The sequence below is a fragment of the Falco rusticolus genome, chromosome 4, assembly GCF_015220075.1.
Source record: "Falco rusticolus isolate bFalRus1 chromosome 4, bFalRus1.pri, whole genome shotgun sequence".
In the NCBI taxonomy this organism is placed as follows: Eukaryota; Metazoa; Chordata; class Aves; order Falconiformes; family Falconidae; genus Falco; species Falco rusticolus.
Genome location: NC_051190.1, coordinates 89,013,587 through 89,036,679, shown reverse-complemented (window position 1 = coordinate 89,036,679; position 23,093 = coordinate 89,013,587). Strand labels below are relative to the sequence as shown.

The 23,093-nt window shown below is 39.8% G+C and overlaps 1 protein-coding gene across 9 annotated transcripts in view; it reads left to right on the top strand.

The window, feature by feature from the left end:
• The window catches only part of TNS3 (tensin 3), a 235,740-nt gene that overhangs the window by 109,953 nt on the left and 102,694 nt on the right, over window positions 1–23,093 (top strand). For all 9 annotated transcript variants that reach the window (XM_037386083.1, XM_037386084.1, XM_037386080.1 and 6 more), the window contains 6 exons: window positions 556–597; window positions 9,996–10,048; window positions 10,832–11,003; window positions 17,959–18,009; window positions 19,213–19,335; window positions 20,893–20,957. In XM_037386083.1, coding sequence (XP_037241980.1) covers window positions 556–597; window positions 9,996–10,048; window positions 10,832–11,003; window positions 17,959–18,009; window positions 19,213–19,335; window positions 20,893–20,957 — 506 coding nt within the window. The remainder of the gene's footprint in view (window positions 1–555; window positions 598–9,995; window positions 10,049–10,831; window positions 11,004–17,958; window positions 18,010–19,212; window positions 19,336–20,892; window positions 20,958–23,093) is intronic.

Here is a 23,093-nt window from a genome sequence, read left to right as displayed (position 1 = left end):
GTCATCAATAAAGCATGTACTGATAGAAGGTTGTGCTTCTGGTTATTCATGTTAGCTTTTTATAGTAATGGATTGACTCATTTCTTTTACAGGGTTTATTTTAAGCCTCCACACATACAATTTAGCATGTTTTAAAGCCTTGAACAGAGATTTTACACAGTTCTTAAAGAAAGTCCTAGGCAGTTCATTTTGTCAATACCCACATAATTGTCTGTTTTCATGAAAAAGCGTAACATGAGAGATTGGGGAAAAAATGCAAAAGGGAATGGTAGATGGTTAACAGCATACATCCCCGTGTATATTGTAACTTGGAGTAAGCACCCTGAGTAGCTGAATGCTGCTTTACAAGACCTGGATATGCAGGATGATAGTGTAATAGCAGTTTGTTTTCTGAATCTGTTTGATAGTTTGGTTATTAACGCTGTAGAATGTATATGTACATCTGAATTATTTATTTTGATTGTTGTGTGTATATACGAGGAGGGGATTTCTTAGAATGTAGTTAAACTATCTGGAAAACAAAAGTAACTTTTGTTAACTTTTCTCCTTTTGTAGGCTAATAACTCTGAGGCTGTCAAAAATCATGTAACCAGAACTGTAAGTAATTCCATTTTATTTCTTTTTTTTTTTTTTCCTTAACTTGGCCTGATTTATTTTCCTGTTTGTGGCTGCTTATTTTTATTGCATCTTCACAAAGCATTCATTGCTAGCTGTTTTCAAAGCACGTGCTTTAGTTTCTATACTGTGTGATTAATCCTTTGTTTAGGATAATTAGTGTGTGTCCCCTCCTGAGTTTATCCAGGAACAATGAACTGAACTCTGTGATCCTTATTTCTGAATCAAGCAGGGAAGAAGCGAAGAGAAATATTTAGAACTTCATAGACTGATTGTATTCAGAGGAGTTCAGAAATGCAAGAGATTTTTTTCAGCAGAAAGAATATTCTTGTAGTGTGGTCAATATGCAGTTGATCTTTTAGCCTTTATTTGCTCAAGTTACTGTGCCATGTTGTTTACAAAACGGATTAAATGCCCCTTTGCAACCCTTTAGAATTGCTACTGTAGTACTACTGGTACAAGTAGTATTAAATACATTTATTGAAGTGCAGTAGAACCCAGTCTTCTAAGTGATGTAGAAATTTTTGCAAATGGGAAGTATTGCACATTTCAATGCTGATAGCACTTACACTTCGAGTTTCAGCACAATTTCTGTGAAAGAAGTAAGGTGAAGAAGAGATTTCTTGAAGTTCTTTGCAGTTGCCTTTTATCAGAGATGTCAAGTTTCTTTCATTTTTAAATAAATCATGGGAGATGCCTATAGTTAAGTATCTGTTAGTAGGCAACTGTGTTGCAGGTATGTTATTCACTGCTGTAAAGATGAAGTTAACATCTGAAAAGGGGCAGAGGGAGGGACTTGCAAGATGCCTGTGGTCTTCACTAACCTGCTGTTCAATTCAAGAACAGCTCTCTATCATGATAGGTGAGCATCTATTTCACAGTGTTGGTCTTGTGTGTGTTGCATTTGTTTTGCACTGTCATCGGTGGTTTAGTGCTGCAGGCTTCTGCTGGTGCTGCTCAGTGCAGGGTGTGAAGAGTTCTGATTCTTGACTACCCATAAAAGCAGGAGACCATCACAGAGGTTGCATTTGTATTAGCAGGTATAATTTGTTTACTTGGGGTGTCAGTAAGTATTTTTGTACAAGCGAGGCCATCTCTGTGGTTGGATCCGTGCTATTATCCACACTGTTCCAGTAAAATTATACCTATTTCTAAGTTGCTAGAGTGTATTTTATATTGACATCAGCTAAAATGTCTGGTGACAAGTTTATTTCTCCCTTCATTTCACTCTTCCTTAACTGGACAAATTAACTAAAATAAAAAAGTCAGAAAAGGGCAAACTTCTTAGTTATCTGCATGTGAATAATTGATTTTGACAGCTGCTTCTAGCGTAACAAATGTGAAGCAAAATAATGAGATACATTGTGAGGCAAATAATTGCAGATCATTTTCTATTGTTGGAAGGTTTGAGCTTTGTTGTATCTGAATACTTCAGAGGGTTCTGTTTGTGCTGGTTGCTTATTACACAAGCCCAGGTCATATGTTTTTGGGTGTTTGCTGTACATGCGGAGGTTCATGCACAGCTGTTTTGCAGCCTTAATGGCAAGCAGTGCTTTTTCAGCTCTGCCTGTTGTCCTGTATCTTTTGCATTGGTTATTATTTGACCATTATCAACTTTCCTGAAACTTTTGGTAGTTATTTTCTATGGACCAGTATACCCCAGGTGCAAAGGGTGGCGTCGGTGAGGGGCCGGGGGGTCACTGGGATATAGAAGAATGTTTCCAACTGAAACACAGTGGTAGGAACACCTATTCCCATTGGGAAAAGAGGAGGTGTAAAGCTGCAGGGCTGGGGGAATTTTAAGTGCTGTCTCCGGGCAGTGGGGCTAGGCGCAGCCATTGCTCGGGTGAGGGTCTGCAGCTCCAGTTCTGTGACCCGTGACTGCAGCACACATCCTGGCGGGGTGGTGCTGAGGGGAGGTGTGTCTCTTGTCTTCCTGCCGTTTCTTCCTTCTAAATTTGTGGCACGCTTCTCCTTTTGATTTATTAACTGAATTGAAGGAGACTGCTTTAACCAGCCTGACCCTTTTTTGGCTCTGGGATTTCTTCTCTCTTCTCTCTCCTTTGCACCTTGCTCCATGACATCTGGTCCAGTAAAGAAAAGCTTTCTTGCTTTCTCCTAGCAACATGACTATTAATGGAGTATTTCTAATGTCAGCCCTTACTGCTTTATAGGAAAGCTATGTAAACATCAACAAAGATAATTTGGCTTGAATATCCAAAATTTTATTAGATTAATTCTAACGTTTGGGATAGTTCAGAGGCACGGATAACACTTTCTTTCTCGGGAAGTCAGAAGTGCATTTTCTTACATTTTAGAGGCCTTTCTCATGCCCCTGTGGACTGGAATCATACTTTATTTGTAAGATTAACATATTAAGAAGAAATAAATGAGGCTTCTTGTTTCAACTGAAGGCTGGCAGATGTGATTCTGCCACCTTCTGTCCAAGAATTACGTGCACAGAATTTTCTGTTAGTTAATGGGGTGCTAAATTTGTGGTGAAAGTTTGCTTCAGTTTTGATCTCTTGGCATCTTAACTAGGTCAGCGAGAAACTTGGGAGATTACTTCTGAAGTCTTTCCCTCTGACACTACGTTTTTTCTTTCTGCTGTGGACATTGCTGTATCTTTTTACAGAGTGAGGCGGTAGAGCACAGACATACAGGAGCTTTGCATTAGGTGCTGCTGGGTCGTGCTCTGCAGGACTTCCACAGATGCTCATAACATAGTAGGTGCAAATTAATGCAGAAACCTTTGCACTCTGCTGTGTCTGTTGTGCTGAACAACATTGCCCATGGGTAGTACTTATCCAGGAAGCTGTTTCAAAGCTCTGGAGTAATTATGAAACTTTGCTACAACTGGAGCTGGAGCACATATATTATTTTAGTCAGTTGAGGTAAACTCCTCACTTAACATGGTAATACTTAAATACGGCTGTAGTAAGTTTCCCCATAGGTTTGCAGTGGAACACAGTTATTCGAATGTTGACATGACTTCGTTTACCCAGGGAGGTGTGCTCCGGGTCTGGGTGTGCAAGAAACACTTAGCAGCACTTAAGTGTAGCTGAGGGCTGGGTGCTAGCCTCGCAAGGCTTGGTGTGAACCTGTAGTCTTGAGACATGGTAGGACTAAGGCTTCAGAAGTATTACGATTTTCCAAATGAGAATATGTGTATCTGTAAAATTGTATGTGAAGTAAAACATCAATTGTGATTCATTCTCACTTGAATTGGACTTTATATGCGTCCAGTATTCTCTCCTAAAGAGCTCTTTGTAGCAAAAATCTGCTATGTGCCTTCTCTCTGTTACAAATTCCAGTTTTTTAGAAGAAGATAAAAGAATGGCTAGAAGACCCAGCTGTACCATGAGCTTTCAAGCTGTGAGCAGGTCTGCTTTGCTGAATTGAAGTGAGCAGGAAGGTGATCTTTGCACCTGGGTTAGCTCCTCGTTGCCCTGGCAGAGTGGTAGCTGGAAGGTCCGTATGTGCCCCACAGACTTAATAAAGATGCGCTGGAGTACGAAGCCGCACATAAACTTGTGTGGGGGAGCCTGGCTTGTCTTGGCTGAAGTGCTGTAGGGAAGAACTGTGGGAGCAGCTTTGCTAGCAGTGAAGAGCCAGGGGAGTTTTTGGCAGGGAGACAGCAAGCTGGAATTTGTAACTTCTGCAGACGCCGCTACTTGTGAGGGGGACATTTGTCCAGACTCTTGCTGTTGCACTACATGGGAACAGTTCATTCTTACAAAACAAAAATAAAATGTATGGCCAAACAAATAGCTGTTTGCAGTAGAAATACTGGTAAATTTCTTCTGCAGAGAGTCAGCTCCCAAGAAGAATTTTTAAATTATTTTTTTTGAAAAATATTTACTGCAAGAATAGATACACGGTAACAGACACATTTGTATTCACAAGGCATGAATCTTTGTTTTCCGCATTAGGAATCATTCTAAAGCCAGAGGCCAAAAGATTATGCAAATTTTGGTTCTCATCCAAGATATCCAAACATGTGTTTCATTGCAGCTTCTAAAAGCAGCTACTCTGTCAGTGGGAGTTATTGTGGTGGCGTGGTCCAACGATCAGTGTAGTTCATTGTCCTGTCTTTTCTGCAGTACCACAGAGTGTATAGAAATGTTACACTGTGCCTTAGAATAGGTTAGAGAATTTCTTCTGATTCCTCTCCGTGGCTTGGGGAATGAAAATACCATTACAAATTTGGTTAAAATGCATTCGGGTCTCCCACTGATCAGTCTCTCTATTCATATTCTTATTTGTGGCTGTTTGAATGGTGGACAATTGTGTGTAATAAAATTTCATAAGCTAATTAAAAGCTGTGTGAAATGCATGTAATTTTGACAGATAGCTAATCAAGTTTTCTGATGCTTATATCAACATTAAAAATAGGCACAAATTAAATATTTATTCCCAAATAGATAGATGTCGTTCTTTAGGAGTATGTCCTGATACTGTTAAGTCACAGATTACTCGTTGATTCACATTTCAGATAGTTGTAGTTTCTACTCATTGATCCTGACACTTGCTAATGCTCCCACCCAAGAAGCCCAGGAGAGAAAGAGCTGAGCAGCGTGAGTGCATGTCATACCCTGCAGCTGTGAGTTTTCAGAGGTGCAGTTCTTCAGGGGAGCATACAGTTGATGTACAGGTGTCTCAGCTGTTTAAAACAACTCAGTCCTTGAAACCAGTAGCTCTTAAATTCTGTTGAGATCGCTTTTAAGTTGATACTATATTTTTATATCATGGTTCAGTGCCAGGAACGGGGCCTTGGGAAAGGCTACTGAATGTCTTTTTGTTTGGCTTCCTTAGCCTGACTTTGATTCTAGTTTTGAAAGGGGTGAGTCATTACCCCACCTGGTATTTCTAAGACCATGTGTAGCCCACATGTCTATTTTTACTTTGGCTTTGGAAACTAGCAGTTTACATACTAAGTTTTTTATATTTTTTTCCCCCAGAGATATCATATGAAAGATAGTAAATCAGTGTACTGATAAAATGAGCATAAATTTATCTGGGGCAAAGCTGATCTCCCTTCACCCTTTGTCCCCTTCTGTGATCTTTCTGGTCTCTGAAGTTCTGCTACAGAGGACTTTAGCCTGTGGAGTATGTAAGCCTGACAGCCAGAACCCAAGTTCCTTTAGTTGGTTCTTGCAAAGACTGATAATCTTGCTGAGATAGAAGATTTTTTTACAAATATGATTTAATTTTTTTGTTATTTGTTTATTTTTACAGGCATTATTTTTCACTTGATTGTCCCTGTTTCTTTCCTCGACAGGCAGCCTGTCGTCATAGGCGAAGGGATGAAGGCTTAGCAGAGAGGTTATTTCTTATTCCTTCTGTTTCTGGACTAGTGCAGAAGGTGTGTCTCAATGCCACCCCAGTGCCACACTGTGCAAGGTGGCTGGTACTATACCTCATGTCATGGTTTTGCTCTGAAGCTGTGGAGAGGCTGGGAGGGAGATTGCAAAGGTCTGAGATGCAGCCTGCTGCCTGGGGCAGCACAAGCTTGCAGTGTGAGGCAGACCAGGCAATCCACAGGCAGGTTCACCCTCTTTGCTGTCAGGGGAAGGTGAATAAATAGGACTCAAAAGCCTGTATTGTCCAAGCTATGCTTTAATCGCTGTCTCGCCCACTTCCTCTGCTGCCATCACCCGCAGGCTGTTCTGGGAACCTTACCTTCTCATAACTATTATGACCTGGTGAAAATGATGTCGAATTAAATATGGGCCTGTTTCTTAGCTTCTGAATCACGTCTAGGCTGTGCTGGGCTCTGGGGTGGTCTCATCTGAGGACTGTGTTTTTGAGAAAGTTGGAATAGCAAGCTGTGCAGTGTGGACTAGATGCAGGAGCCGAAGATGGTAAAAGCAGCAGTAAGGAGGATGTCAAAGGAAGGAGTTGTACGGCTTGAGTTTTCACTGAAAAGGGCAGTGACGTAGTGCCTTGGATACAACGAATTCGCTTATTAGTGTCGGTCTGTGGCTGGAGAGGAGGCCGATGTCTTTTGAGAAGCAATTGCTTCCCCCTGCTGGCTTTCCTGCAACTGCAGCTAAGTTTGTCTGACCAAAAGGCTCTTTGCACTTTTTACATAGGGGTAACATTTATCTGTTATTGTTTTGGGATTGATCTGATGTTTGGGATATAAAAAAATCCTTAAAACTGAATGAGTGGGTAAATGGGAGGTGTTTTCTGTTTTCAAAACTCTTCCTCAGCTGACTGGTTACGCTATCTGCATTGCCAGGTAGTCCTGGGGAAGCAGGGGAACAGGAATTGTGGGGAGAAGCTCAATGAAGAGTAATCTCAGGGTGGTCTGTCCTACTGGCAACAAATCAAATGCTAGTTCTGCTGCATCTAACTCTGAATTTTTAGCCAGCTGTGGTTAAATACCCTGTTTTGAGCCATTATTTTTCATTCCCCTTCATCTTCTTTCCTGCTGTTGATTGATAGGAAATGAAAATCCTGTCTTGTTTGGCAAGTTTTTCTGTGTAATTGTCCACCCTGGGAGATGCCAGGTGGCGTTTGCTGTCTTGGAAGATCAGCCAAATGTTTTGCCATTGTCCCTCCTGTGTGCAAGGAGGCAGAAAATAGCAGATTTGTTTTTTTACTTGGATGGAGATAATTTGCCTTTATGGATAGTCTGTCCTGTGCTGTTAAATCCAGTGCCTGATGAAACTTGTATTCTGCTGGTAGGTGTGTATGGTTTGGTTCAGAAGCAGAAGAATCCCTTCTTACCAGTGAAATGACCCTGATACTGCACAGAAATGTTGGGGGAAAAACAAATAAGAAAGAGAGGCAGTTACAGAAGTTGAAGATTGGTTTTAATTGACTATTAAACCTGAATTCAGACAGAAGCATGATAAGATACAGCTCCAGTTTACAGATAGCCTGTTGTGAGAAATGCTGTAACAGCTTATTCATGTGTTTGAGAACACATCCTAGGGGTGTGTTGCATAAATGGTATGTTTCCTCAAACCTCAAAAAAACGTTTCCTCAAACCTTTAAGAAGCTTCTTTCAGTAACCCTTTTGCCTCTGTAGTAACTCATGGATAGTGTCTTTGTTGGATTTTGCTGACTATTTTAACTGTGAGGAGAAAAGTTAGTGGTGTAGTCATTGATAACTGATAAAAAAAACCAACCAAAAAGTAAAAAGGAAAACTGAAGAAAAAAAGAATACATCTAGATACAAGATAATTAAGCCATGGAAGAGAGGAAGAAGTGATTATGATCTGGAGAACATGCAGAGAAACGGAGGTGTGTCCTTGACAGTCCATTTGCCAACAAGTCATTGACCGTAGTCAACATATAATGTACAAGGTGATCTTAACCTTACGACGGATTAAGTAAAATTTAGTTGTTCGATGCACCGTACATAGGCAATGGGAAGTTTCATGGTCTGAATCAAAGCATCTTCTGAAGATGGTAGGGCTCTCTTGATTTTGAGAGCTGTCCAGAATTTGTATAAAAGTGTACCTGTAATGACAAACTGCAGAGTCTTGCAGCTATTTGAGACCTTGCAATGAAACGTGACAACCAGGTGAGGTGGCTACTTGAATAAAATGCCTTTTCAAACAGCAGTGGTAATTTAACTTTGAAGTTGCACCAGCTGTTGAATTGTGGAAGTTGTTAGGATTATCCCTTTTTGTACACAGAGCAGGAAATGGTCTATAGTACCATGCATGTCAGTAGGTGACGTGGCAAGCATGCAGCAAATACAGATCTCACAAGTGTTTTTTTCTGACAGTGGTTTGCATTATGTTGTTGTTCATATGTTTATATGCTGTGTGCTACTAGGTTATATGCTAGTATATATGCTACAGCAGTGGGCAAGAGAGAATGATTTCATCATGTGTTTTCTTAGCAGAGGAAGCCACTAAGTGACTGATTATTCAGGTTACAGGGAGGTTTAGTCATAAAACATATTAAAAAATGGTGGAAGTACTCTACGGAATGGCTACATCTGTGTGACACACAGGGGCTAAGGAAGTAGAGAGAGAGGCATGTTCTGCTAATTGCCTCCTGGTTATGAAACCAAAACGTGCTGAAAGCTTTGTCTTGAATTTCAGTTATTAGGTATTTACTTGTTTTGGCATGCATGGTGTATTACCTACAGCCTTTAAAATCCTAAGAAAGAATTGAGTAAAAAGAAGCTGAAAACATCGTTAAGTTTCCTCGTTTTCTGTTGTCTAAGACAGGAGCTAGTGGAACTGGGACCAAGCACCACAGGGGGAGGGGCACCTTATGCCATCAGATGTGCTTTCACAGTTGCCAGAAAAACTCATTTCCAGAAATTTTGGAAGAAAACATGCCACTTGCATGCTTATATGTGTCCTAGCTGTTCCCAGATTTGGATATACAGCATCACTGTATGGAAAGTTCTAGTTGTAAGGCCTCTTGCATTCAAACACCATTTATTTGGTTTGGAAACCTTTGTTGTGTGTGTAGCCAAAATAGGTAGGGTTTAGTGGCTTTCCAGCTCTTACCCTTCATCTAAATAAGCTTTTCTGTGCATTTTTCTGTGTAGTAGGTATAAATTCAGGGCGGGAAGACAACTGAATACTTCTTCTCTTACAGAGTTAATGATACATGATATGAAATTGAACTTCTTATTTTCTGTATAGATATATCTAAATGTAAAGTAAATATTTTTATGTAGTTGTATTTAACGTTAGTATAGTAATAGCTTTGTTTTTCCGAAAATCATCCTGGAAGGAAGGAATACTGACCCCTCTAGATGTCTCTGTTTCTCTCTGCTCCTCAGAGAGCTTGGGTGACTGTCACATTGGAGCTTAATTCCGAGACAGCTAAAATGGGGGGAGAAAATATCTATTATGAAGGCTCGGGGGGAGAACATTTTGACACTTTTTAATGCACTGTTATTATTACCAAACAAATGGAGCTACAAAGGACACATGTGAAGGTCTCATAAAGGGAAACTATTGCAGCTCAGGTTTCTGTTCAAACTCCCAGGACTCTAATACTGGAATAAATTTGGTATATTTTTTCAATGTTGTCCTAAGAAAGTCACTTGAGAGGAACTTAACTTTTGCAGGTTTATACAGAAATTGAAGCTCCCTCTTCTCAGAAGTCCATAAATGTTTTCCTAATCCTAATGCAGTTATTAAGGAGAGCACAAAAGGCAACCAGTCCTTCTCTGGCAGTAGTGAGCTGGAAAAGGTAGTAGTAAGTCCATATTAATAGCTGGCCATAACCTGGCTATAACCACAATGTTTGCAGTCAAAACATAAAGCAATGGTCCTCTTATCCTATTGTTGGTGTGGTTTTGCACAGTATGGACATAATAAATGAGGAGAAAAGGCAGGATCATTGACATCAGCAAGGAAGGTACTTGATTTGCTGCTCTGCTTGCTTTCTTCCAGAATTCCAGCAGTGCTTCGAAGGACTCCTCTTTCAGTTGTGACAAAGGATCACGGCAAGTATTTCTTCTATATTTTGTGTAGTAGTGTCACATAATGCTGTGGTGGGTTTGGGTGTTGTTAGTTGTGGCTGTGATTTCTGTGAGTTCAGTCTTCTGCAAGACATGTCCTGCTGTGCAAGGACCATTTTTACAATCCCTGTCTGAGAAAGCAACTGGGCATGTTTGCTGAGCTTTTAACTTCATGGCTGTATCCTCTGATTATTCTGTTAAGGAGGATAAGGTAAGGTGCCTGGCTGTGCTCTCAGCCTGGGAAAGAAAGGCAAGTCAGTATCTGGAGACTAACCTGTGAGATTAATTGCATTACATTGGTGTCTGTTGCAGTTTGGGGACTGGTTTTGGATTCGCTTCAGTGCTACTCAGAGCAGATATCAAGATGATATCTATCAACAGTGTTTTACAGGTCACTGATGAATCTACCAATTTGTAAAGCATTTGCAGAATTCTACCGAAAAGATTTGTGGAGACATAAGTACCTATATGGTTTTTATTTAACTCCCAGATTTGTTGCACTAGTTTTACTGCCTTTCTACATTATTGGTTGCAGAGATTTTTTCACTATAGTTTTAATGTGGACAACCCTGTTTGGCTAACTCCATTTGTGTACTGAACTGAATAATTTGAGCTCTGTAGGCATTTAATAAGTTGCAATTGTAATGAAAATACTGGAAACATCAGATGTTTGACTCTGCGAGTCGAAGTTGCAGTTTCTTCTCATTAATATGCTATATTTGTTCTCAGCTGCTATGCTCTGAACTGCCACATCTAATTTCTTCACAGAAGTGCAGACTTTGATCACATTATGGAGGAAGGCTATGAACTTGACCTCACTTACATCACAGAGCGGATCATTGCTGTATCCTTTCCTGCTAGCTCTTCTGAGGAAACATACCTTCACAATCTACAAGATGTAACTCGAATGCTCAAATCCAAACATGGGGATAATTACTTGGTACGTGTAGGATCAGTGTTTTGTGATACATCATTTTCTGTCCTGCAGAAAGACCACTTGTATGTCCACATTACCATTACAAACTGAAAGTCACTCATCTAAAACCTCTTTGGTCCTCCTTTACAGCTTTGCAAGCAAGAGAAAGATTTTCAGTAGTGTTCTAAGCACTAAGTACTAAAAGCACTTTTCTGCTGGTGGCACTGCAGTTGCTGTTGTGATAGCACGTAATCAAATGCTGTAGAATAATTAAACTATTTTCATTGTCCAAAGCAGGCTTTTGAAAGGTACATACCCTACAATGTGGAGTGTGTTCTTTTGTCTAGCAGCGGCTACATCTGGGTCCTCAACTGGGTATCTGATGGTCTCTCATCGTCACGGCTGTCTCTATATTGTGAAGCAACATGAAAAGTAGGGTTGCTGTTTGTGTGTTTTGTCCAGCTCTTTCTTATTAACTTGATTTAGATGCATTTTTTTCTCTGCTGTTTGATTTTTCTGTAGGGACTGTAAGCAAATATATAATGAGCTCCGTGTGCAAAATTTTTTTTAAATGATGATGCAATCTGTTAATCTCCTGTGCTCTTTTCTGGCTAATGCATCTAAACTCTGTGGCATGTATTGTCTCAGCTTGTTCTGTGAAGGTGAATTTAAAACAGGGACGATATTTTATTTGCTTTTGTCTTCTATTGTCTTTTTAGGTAGCATGTGTGAACTATTATAAGGAAATCTGTGGCTTTGGGGGCATGTACTTGACTTGAGGTGGAAATTTAGTTTCTGGAAAGATTCCACCTAATGATTTAAATACATTTATCTTTTGCTCACAAACTGAGGTGTCATAGAAGCATTATGAAGCAGCTGTTGTCCTCAAGTTGCACTTGTAGTACTTGTAATGTGGTCTGATGTCCTCAGGATGCTGCTTTCTTCTTGCCCTTGACTCCCCTCCTATCAGGCGCTGGTATCTTGTAAGGCACAAGACAGTAACAGTTTGAAGGTGACCTGTATGTAAAGCTTTACTGGTTCAAATTTGCCTGTTCTCCATGGCCTTTGCCATGTGACAGCAGTGTTTTGGTATTTATGAAATAAGCTTGTAGTCTCAGTCCAGTTAAATCTCACTGAATACCTGTTTGTATTACAAAAATCTGGTATATGGTGAGCCTTGTTTAGGGTGCCGTCACTCTATGTGCGATTGCAGTCAGTTTCTCTGTCAAAGTTTAGAACTGTAGGGTCTTTTGGGGTTTGTTTTATCTTTGTTCTATTTATTAATTTATAGTCTAATGAGTACTTTGGAAATTGGCTGGCTTGGTCAAAAGGGGGTTTGATGCCATCTGCTCCAAATGAGTTTCTGTAAATTTGTAAGATAACCTGGCAAACCACAGCTACGCTGTAGATCCAGAGAGCTCATTTTTAAACTATCATTTGTTTATTGTGTTTCAAAGACCGGTCTGCTTAAGAGGCATGTGTATAGCAGCAGCAGCAGCCACCCCAACACACACCCCCACCCCAAGAGAAGTATGCAAGTGAGCAGTGCTGCTGAGGTTGATAAGAAGTTTTACTCTTTCATTGGGTCAGGGTCTCAGCTAGCAGAATGTATACTGCAAATCAGCATTTGTCATTCTTAGCTGTTCTCCCTCTGGATTTTTATGTATGTTAAATTGTTGCTACTATAGTTGATGGTAAGGACAGAGAAGGAGGAATGGTGCACCCAAAGCATTGAGTTGTTGCCTGTTTGAGGCTTTGTTATGAAGAGTATGAACAAAAACTCTTTAAGTATCACATTTCCCCTAACAGTAGAGGATTATACTTTGACAGTCTAAGACTAGAGTCCTTAATAGAGAGATGGAAGTCTATCCAGAGCTTGCAGTGAGTTTTTCTCTGCTTTGTTGTCCTAAAAAAAAAAAGTTTCCTAGAAGACTTTGGTTCCTAGAAGAAATGTGACTTTTCTCCAACAGACAAAAAAACTTCAAAAATGAATTTTTGTAGTACCTGTGTAGTACCACCATCAGTTTATTCTGGTTTTATGTGTGTGGCTTAGTCAGCAAGAGGGAAGTCACGTTATGTTGAGAAATTAAAGATGATGTTACTCCGAAAGAATCCAACGATATGTCAAAATTCATTCATGCAGAGTTGTAAAAGCCTGTTCTTAGAAAGCTGATAGCTTTTAGAAATTGGCTGTTACAACAAGCAAACTTTTATGTCAAATGTAGCAAAAGACTTTTTCAATCACAAAATAGAACAATTTAGGTTGGAAAAGACACTTAATATCATAGAGTTCAACTGTTAACCTAACACTGCCCTGTCTGCCACTAACACGTGTCCCTAAGTGCCACATCTACATGTCTTTTAAATACCTCCAGGGGCGGTGACTCAGCTTCCCTGGGTAGCCTGTTCCAATGCTTGACAACCCTTTCAGTGAAGACATGTTTCCTCATGTCTGATCTAAACCTCCCCTGGAGCATCTGGAGGCCACTCTCTTTCATGCTTATTACTTTTTGATATTAATCATGGATTCTCAGAATCACTGGATTAGAGAAAAGAAAGAAATGAGAGATATGAAATATTCTATAATACACCTGTTAATAAAGTAGTTTTTAAGGTGGCCGAGACACAGTAGTGCATTGATAAGTTTACTTTTGTGCAGCACATTCTCTTTGATGGATTCTTTCTGCAATAAAAGTTTATTTGAAACCCCAAACCTTTCATAAGTAAGGAGGCTTAAAGGATAGACTGAAATGTCCTTTTATTTCCTAATAAAATTGTCTCTTGGTTACGAAGGAATGCATATGTTGTTGCACAATTCAAAGGCTCCATTCCAAGTGAGTGCTGTTTTACGCTGGTACTTTCCAAATACAAACAGTGAAAACATCTGTCAGACAGCAAAAAGCAGTGTAAATGGCACAGTTGCTGTCAATTGAAAAATTCATTTTGCAAAAATAAACTCACCATTATGTTGCTGTTTTGATCAGCTTCATCAGGAATGTATTTGTCATGCTATTTTGACTCAAACTTTTGCCATGCATTGCACTTGTAGAGCGGCATAATGCACAGTCATTCAGATATTTTGAGCTTTTGACTAAAAGCAATCCATGATAAGCTTGTCTGTAGACTTCTGATTTTGTGTTCATTTCCTAAAACTGAATGTTTTTTTGTTTAAAATAGATAAATATGTATGGTTTTTTTGGTGTCTTGGACAGGTTTTATTGCAGTGTTTATTGCTTACAGTTGACAAAGCAGTTCTCTTGATACTGATTTAGAGTGGTAATAAATGAGCAAGTTACCGTACTCCTGTCTGCTGCTGTATTAGTGTGCTCCAACTACATTTTTATCCACAGTGACCAAAAGCTAATAAAGTTTTTTGTGGAGTAAACTATTCTAAAATAGCTAGAGAGGTATCTACACAGGGGTGTACACAGCAGCTGATGAACAGTAACTCATTTATGTCAAAGGCGTAAAGAATCTGAAAGTAAATACTGTTAATTGTCTAAATTCATGGTCAGTTCTTTTGAAAAAGTGAGACAAACCCCCAAAGCCACTGCTACAATTTATATATTTATATTTCAGTGGTTACACTGCAGTCTTAGCATATTCATATTTGTTGCTGGGTTAGATTAATATCACTGCTGTGCATTTCCTTGGTCCTGCATGTATAAATGATGAGGTAACACTAGTGTGTTGGTGTCACTTTACTGGTTGGAACTATTTGTTAATTTTAGCTTATGTCTTGTTTTGGCCACCTTCCTCTTTGCCCTGCTCTTTATTCAACACAGGGCTACCATTGTTTTCAGCTAGGAGTTTGCTGTCACCTGGTAGAAGGGTTTTGCTGGCCTGCTTTCCCAGCCTGTTCTCCTTAATGGAATGGGCTGTAGACTGGTGAATCATTCCCAGTCAGTACTTTCCGTTGTGTGAGCACAGTTCATGTTTTGCTTTCCAAAATTGTCAGCTACATGCTATTTGTTTCTGTTCTTTGGTATGGGATTTTCTATTTCTGGTCATCTGACGAAGAAGCCGACCAAATCCAAGACCCTTTAGTACCTTCACAAGAGTCTCTTTCTCCAGTTAAAAGGTCTCCTTATTTTTGTTCTATGGTGTTGCTTAACATTCAGCAGAGTGAGAGAACTAATATTATCTTAATAGTAAAAGCTACTTCCCAGTTCAATATTAAATCATATGGGAAGGGGGGAGGGGGACGTTTTTTCTCTGCTCTGTATGAGGGGGAAGTGTTTCTTTTTCCCCGCTTATCTTAGTTCATTTTTATTCATTAGATGAAGTTGTAAAATTTAGGGCAAAATCATTTTAAGTTTCATAGAACTAAAGGGTAATGTGCCTTTCTTGTACCAGAATGGGTAGGTTAGGATATGCCAAAAAGGGGCTAAAAAGGATGGAGTTAATCTTCACCTGTGTCATGGGTTAACCCCAGCTGGCAACTAAGCCCCACGCAGCCACTCGCTCTCTCCCCCCCAGTGGGATAGGGGAGAGAATCAGAAGAGTAAAGGTGGGAAAACCCGTGGGTTGAGATAAAGACAGGTTAATGGGTAAAGCAGGAGCCGCGCGCACAGCACGGCAAAAGGGGGGGTTCACCCACCGCCTCCCATGGGCACGAGGGGCTCAGCCCCCCTCCTGGCGGCAGGGCTCCCGCATGCCCAGCAGGGGCTTGGGAAGGCAAACGCCATCACTCTGAATGTCCCCCCCTTCCCTCTTCTTCCCCCAGCTTTGTGCTGAGCATGGTGTCCTATGCAACAGACCCTATGCATGGGTCTGCTGGGGGCAGCTGTCCCAGCCGTGCCCCTCCCAGCCCCTTGTGCCCCCCAGCCTGCTCGCTGCGGGTGGGGTGAGAGGCAGAACAGCCCTCGGCTCTGTGCAGGCACCCTCAGCAGTAATGAAAACATCTCTGCGTTATCAACGCTGTTCCCAGCACAGATCCAAAACATAGCCCCGTAGTAGCTGCTGCGAGGAAAATTAACTCTGTCCCAGCCACAACCAGCACAGTGACATCTATTCATAGTATATGCTTTGCTTCTCTTCAAAGACTTTGGTGACCTCTTGTTTTGTTGTTGTATGTGAAATGTTGGTTTCTGTACCTTCTGGTGTGTATTCTGAGCTGATAGGACTCCTGGGGTATCTCAGTTTGGTCTCTGTAGCTCGACAGGGACTTGGGTGCAGCAGCGCCTTTGAGTTCAGTATGTGATCCAGCAGTGACAAATACCTGTCATGAACAGGGCTCTGTCTGGGGACACTGGAATTTTAAACTAATCTTACATACAAATACAAGAAGAAAGATGAATAAAAAAGACTTCTCACCAAATAGCACTTTTTTTTTTGTGTGTGTGTGTGTGTAAAATTTTAGGTAATTGACCTCTTAACATATCTTTAACGCTGATTTTAAGAATCCTGTACTGAGAAATACAACTATCCACTAAAATGTTTTGTAAATGTTAAGACTGATAGAAAATTACAGAATTTTTTGTGAGTCAGTTGTATAAGACACTTGTGGTTTCATTCCTGTTAAATTACAGTTGGTATTTCTGGAAGGATGACTGTAGTCTTAATTGGAAATGTTGGTATATCTTTCTGATCCCAAATAATACAGTCATCGCACACATGAATTTTTGATTGCTCTTTAGCTTTTCATCAGTAATCTATTTAAAATGCAAACAATATCTTGGAATAAAGACCATGTTCCTAATCATATAAAGATGTTCTATGCTTTCTTTGGGGTTTTGAGGTTAATGAGTGGTGTACATCCTTTATGCTTGATGTCATGTGTGATTCCAGAACCTTAGGCAGCTTGAAACAGAACCTGTTTCTTGGGTACTTTGTTAATTTGGGGATTTCTTCCTCCTTTGGATGAATTTCTTGTTCAGAAAGTGTACTTTTTCCTAAACATGCTATAATGTCTTCCTGCTTCCGCTGTGTTGGGGTTTCATATTCGACTTAAGTAACACATCAGTGAGCAGCTGGCACCAGCTTGTAGAAGCAAAATGATGTTGTTTCTTCAGCCTGTTTGTGTCTTGGCTCCTTTGATGAGGCTGCTGCTGAGAGTGCTGAATACTGCCAAACATGATGATACACCTCAGAAAAGGGTTCTTAAATTGACCTTGGGTAGTAGTAAACTGTATAATGGACCTCTTGACCTCTCTCTCGTATTTACGGTCTGTTTATCTCGTTCTGGCAGTGCAGTGAGATGGTTAAAATGATTGTGAATGTCATCTATACACATCTATACACTCATTGTGATGTGAAATAGCCAGGCCATGAAAGAGAATCTGCCTCAATAGCATCGCTTCAGTTGTTGAGCATTGATATTTCACCTTTTTGTTATTGATTGCTACCGATTTAAAGTACTTCCTAATGGAAGTCAGATATACTTGTATAGGCTGCTTTATTTTTATTTATGTTCATTTAGCAGTCTGTCTCTTTAACTGTTCCTTGTGAAGCACTGAGTGCATGATCGCCAACTGCTGGGTTGACAGAGGAGCTCAAGATCTCACAGGCTAAGCTGTAGTTAAACAGTTATGCCATATCTACCCTGTGAAGTTTGAAAAGACCAATGTTTTCTCACCAGGCACTCAAATTCAAACATTTCAGGCCGTAGCACCCTCCCAGACTTTTCTGTATTAAATCTCATGCTGTGCAGTTATTTTGCGTGTGCCCAGGTCTCTCAGTATACCTCCGACTAAAATAAAGCCATGTGAAATAAATGAAACACAGCAGAATTTTAATTGCCCTTTTTCAAAATGTGCATTTAGTTTCATCTTCAGTTTTAGCATGTATTAACTGAATACCTAAAATACATTTGCTAGTGCTACTTGACTTCACGTTAATTTAGTTTACTAAAACAGTAGGCAATCCTGAAGTCTCAACACTGTAGTTTCTGCTAATTTTCATGTGTTTCAAATACAGCTATTTACTACATAAATTATGAAGTCTTGATGGCTGGTATTTTTTCTTTCTTTCTGAACAGGTGTTAAACCTCTCTGAAAAGAGATATGACCTCGCCAAGCTTAACCCAAAGGTACTGGTTGTCTTCCATAGTGTGCCTCTCCAGTGTTAAGTGCAGCTTAAATGGCCTGATAAGCCCTGAAGCTATGCGTGTGAGATAGACAGAGTAAGGGAGCAACTTCTGGAAGACAACAGAAAATCCCATGCGCATCCCTTTTTCTTTTTTCCCCAGCACTGTGTTGTGTCCATTAGGTCAGCGCTTTATGTCACTGCTCCTTTGTTTTCTTAGACTTCGCACCCAGAACCTGAAGCCTGTCGTGACCACTGGAAAACTCCCTTTGAGTGATGCGAATTTTACTCCAAGTGTACTTTCTTTGTGCAGTTGGAGGATGCTAGGGGTTACGTGCTGTAACGTGCAGTCTGGTAGCTGAAGCTGGTGAACTCAGTTCAGATCTGGACTCTCCTTTTGTACTATGTGCCATTGTTGCTTCCCTGCACAGCAGAGACCTAAGGACGGGCGCTGGTGATGTCTGTCTTTTGTTCTTCCTCACCAGCTCTTGTGTTCGTTTGTTGTAAAAAATTATATGCAGGTACTCTTCAGCAGCTATTATAAGGCCAGGGTAGCACAGATGTATATTTATAACAGCAGAGATATACTCTATCTGAGGGAAGTATTAAAAGAACTCTTAATTTTGACCTTTTGAATTCTTTATTGATCATGAGAGGTTTAAGTTGTTCATGGTTAGTGGTTTTGTTAGGGTTAAGTACGCCTATAATAGTAATAGGTTTTGTAAACATTATTATATAGTGACTAAAGTTGCACAGAAAATAATAACAAAATTTTGAAATGTCGATCTGTGGCACATGAAAGAAATAAATTGTACATTAAATAAAAACAACCACAAAATACTGGACCAGACCAGCTAACATTCTTTGTCCTAATTTTGACATTCTGAATATTTTACCATTATAAAATACCTGAATTTCCAATAGAAAATCCTTCAAGAAATCAGGATCTTCAGAAATGATGTCACTTGCAGGGGGAGTTGTTTGTTTTTATAAAAGTACCAGTATCTTAAAAAAACCCCAACATATAAATCCCCTTCTTTCCCCTTAAGCATAGTTTAGTTACATGATGGCATTTGAATGACATGATTTTCTGGGGTTAGAAAAAAAACGTGGAGGCTCTTCACCATCACAATTATTTGAAGCCAAATTTTAAGATGTAGTATTAGAGTCGAGGCATCTCTTGTGAATGTTATTTATTTAATTGCAGATTATGGATGTGGGGTGGCCTGATCTCCATGCTCCACCTCTCAATAAGGTGTGCACCATCTGCAAGGCTATGGAGTCCTGGCTGAACAGTGACCTTCAGCACGTGGTGGTGATCCACTGCAGAGTAAGTGAGCTCTGTGCATGCACATCACCTATCCGTTTGTGTTCATTCTCAAGAACCTTGTCCTTTATTCTTACTCATTTTAAAAAATAAAAACAACTGAAGTTTGATCTGTTTTCGGTGATGGAAACAGCGTGCCAAATCTGCAGTTGATTTAAGTAAGCTTAAATCTGCTGACCTTGCATGCTTGTTACAGATTGCTTTTTACGGTACGCAGGGTTCTAGCCTCTGCTCTGGGTATCACGTGCAGTGACATTAGTTCGCTTCCTCTGAAGGTCAGTCCTACTTCTGTAAGCGTATTGAGGTTTTTCCAGCTCAATAACAAACTCTGTAGAAGCTTTTCATGTTCTGTGACATTCATGGGTTTTGTTGTTGGATAAGGATGTGCGACATCTCATGGATCATCCATTTAGACTGTTGTGTGGTTGTAGGAAATGAGGGTGTTGGGTACCTTCTGGGTGCTACTGGCAGGTCCTGCCCACCAGCAGTGTTGCAGTGCCTTCCAGCAAAGCTGCCGTTGCCCAGCGTTACTTCTCCTTGCTTGCTCGTGATAAAAAGAAGTAAGGACAAGCCTTAATTAGACACAGACAAAACGAATGTAGAACAGAGTTGGTAGCTGTGCTGGTGACACTTGCGGCAAATCTGTATTGCTGGCAGACGCTACTCTAAACAGAATGAGGGTGATAATGGGACCAAAACTTTTCTTTGAGTCAGATTGTGTAGTCCCCACTCCTGAACTGCTTGCAGGCAAAATGCTGTGCTCGTGTGAGACACGGCTGAGTTCTTAGTAGCTGCAGGACTGCAGCCAGGAGAATGACCCATACATGGGACAAAAGAAAAGGTGGCAAAGTATTCCTAGGTATTCTATATACAAATTGGTAAGGCATATTGTTGATTAATGCCTTTCGATAACTACTTTAAAGTTTCCAACCACAAATATAAATAGAGCAACTTATATCAGCTGAGACACTGAAACGGTTTTGAAATCTGTGAGAACTACTGCTTGGTAAATTGTACTGAATCTGTGTCATGTAGATATTTAATAAGACTTTGGAACATTTTTTAGATTATCCGTAGAAAAAGAGTTGTTATGAGTCTCAAGTGCTGGGGAGGTAAAAATGCCCAAACCTGTTGGAAACTCATATGCTTTCCAAAATAGGTATTTTATAGCATTTTGTGCCAAGAATTGCAACATCGTTTAGACTTACTGTGAATGATCTCTGGAAGAAATAATGTAAAAATTATAATAGTTGATACAATATTTCTACTACTGATAAAGATTTTTATTTTTTTTAAAAAATAATTTCCTCTCGGTCAGTAAGACTTGACAGGCACGCAACATAGAAATCCTACCTAGTGTTTTTTATGTCACTTCTCAGCCAGCTTGTATAGACAGAGAAGCTGCTTCCCCTCATTACCACCTTTCCAACAGCACAGGAGATGCATGAGCAAAAGGAATCTCTGAATCTCTTGTCTTGTAAGTTCTGTTTAGTATGGGTCAATATAATGCCTAATAATGTAACAAATAGATAAGTTATCATCTCCTTTTTGCTAATACAGGGAGGAAAAGGAAGGATAGGCGTTGTCATATCGTCATATATGCACTTCACCAATGTTTCTGCAAGGTAAGTTGTGAATAATGCATATTAGGTGTCCTTTTACAATTAAGGAAGCATCAGAAAAAGATGCATTTTAATTGCAGTACTGTTTGTCAGTTAAGATTTGTCAGGTTTTCTTCTCAATGAGCCTTGAAGCATGTCTTTAAACACATGGCTTTCATGACTACAGGAAAACTGTCCTGCTTTCAGCAGGAGGTTGGACTAGGGGGAAGACACCCTAAGGTCCCTTCTCATCTGAGATATTCAGTGATTCTGCAGGAAAAATCTCTAAAGGGTCTTCTGAAGTGAATGAAGAAGTGTGCAAGAAAACATTTGTATATAATGGTACCATCTTTAGTCTATTAAACCCATTTGTCTGCCACATCCTTCAGGAATAGTTTCTCATTGATTCAAAAGTACTTAAGGAAAATAGGTATTAGAATCTGCAAGTAATATCTGAATAGGGAATTCATAGACATTGATCCAGGTGCAGAATGCAGTTGAAGAAATAATCTAGACTTTATCTTGAAGTCCGTTCTAATAATAGGTGTCTGATTACTTGGTTTTAATTGTTTTAGAGTGCTCAAATTATGACAATTGACTATTTTTCAACAAAGATAAAATTTGATAAATGGTCTCAAAGGGATGAAATGTGATATATTTTGGGGGGTTTGGTTTTTAATCAGATTGTTTTCCCTTGATCTCTTTTATATATACATATATAAATGTATTAAAATAAAAATTCACTGTAAAGGTCATAGTTAAATCAAATTTGGTTCTGAATTCACACCAGTCTGTCAGTAATAGATTTGATTGAATACTAGTAGTGGATGAAGTCTGCAATCCCTATAGGCTGGTGCCAAGTTACTCATGGATTTCAGTAAAACCAGCATCTCCGAAAATAATCTGGTGTTCGCTCTGGTAAGCGTGGTGGACAGGTAATTGTAGAGTAGGAAATCAAGTGCATAATACACCCCAATGTGTGCTGAAAAAATAAATACATCTATCTTCAAGTAGTAATTGGAAGAGCGATTGCCACAATTTTATATTTTGTTAAGAAGTATTGTGAATGACAAAAATCTGTCATGTGAGGATAGTACAGCACTGTGTTGTGATTTCAGTGTTGCAATTTTGTGTCATCCTTAAAGGTGGTACCTGGCCGTAAATGCATTGTAGTAATACCATAACAGAACAACACCTGGGTGTGACTGTAAAGCCCAGTGATGATGAAAGGTGTCATCTTTTCCCCCAAACACATTCAGGATTCCTATAGTGAGGTTGCAGGGGAGGACTGAGTTTGGAAGGCCTCCTTTAAACTTCTGGGTATCTGTCAGCTCCTATCCAAAACTGACCTTTTCTGTGTAAGAATGAGGTTGGGGAAGTTTTCCAGCGAGGTTTTCTGTATTCTTGGCATTATCAAGACTCTGGAAGTGGTGCATGGCAACTTCTTAGGAGCAGAAATTACTGCAGGTGCTGCTGTTGAGGGTGCTGGCGGCTGTGTCAGAAGACTTTGAGGATGTTCATGCTCAATAAAGTTCCTAACTGTCTGTATGCACATGCCAAAAAAACTAGGCTTAGTGAAAAAGCCTTATGATGCAATTCCCTTTTAGTTATTTGTTATAAGTATCTGTTTTTCTCATCTGGGAAGGAATAATGTGGCATTAAATTTAACGAGGGAAAACAGAGCTCTTTGTAATAGTTGGCAAACTCTGTTTTAACAAGTAAAGTACTAGCAGTCTTTGGCCAGCTACAAGTGGGTTGCCTAAATTCGGGGTGGTAGTGTGGGGAAGATGTGTGAAGACGTATGATAGATTAGGTGAAGAAGAGAATTTTTGCATTGAGGATATTCTAAGCACACATGATGTGATCTTTAACATCCATGAAGGAAAGCTGTGACTTAGCCTTGTCTGGCACCCTGTCAAGACAATCAGTAACTCCTGATTCATTTTTGGAATAGGTATAAATTCCTTTTTTAGCCTGATATGCATATCTTTACTTCGCAAGGCTTTTTTTCCTCGGAACTCACTTAGGCTGAACTAAAAGTGGACTTTAAAAATAGAGATTCCTGAGTGTAATTCATTTGAAACTTATGTTTTTTTTCTGTCCTGATGTTAATTAACACAGTCAGCTACATCTGTTAGAGACACATTGTTTTATCTGGTA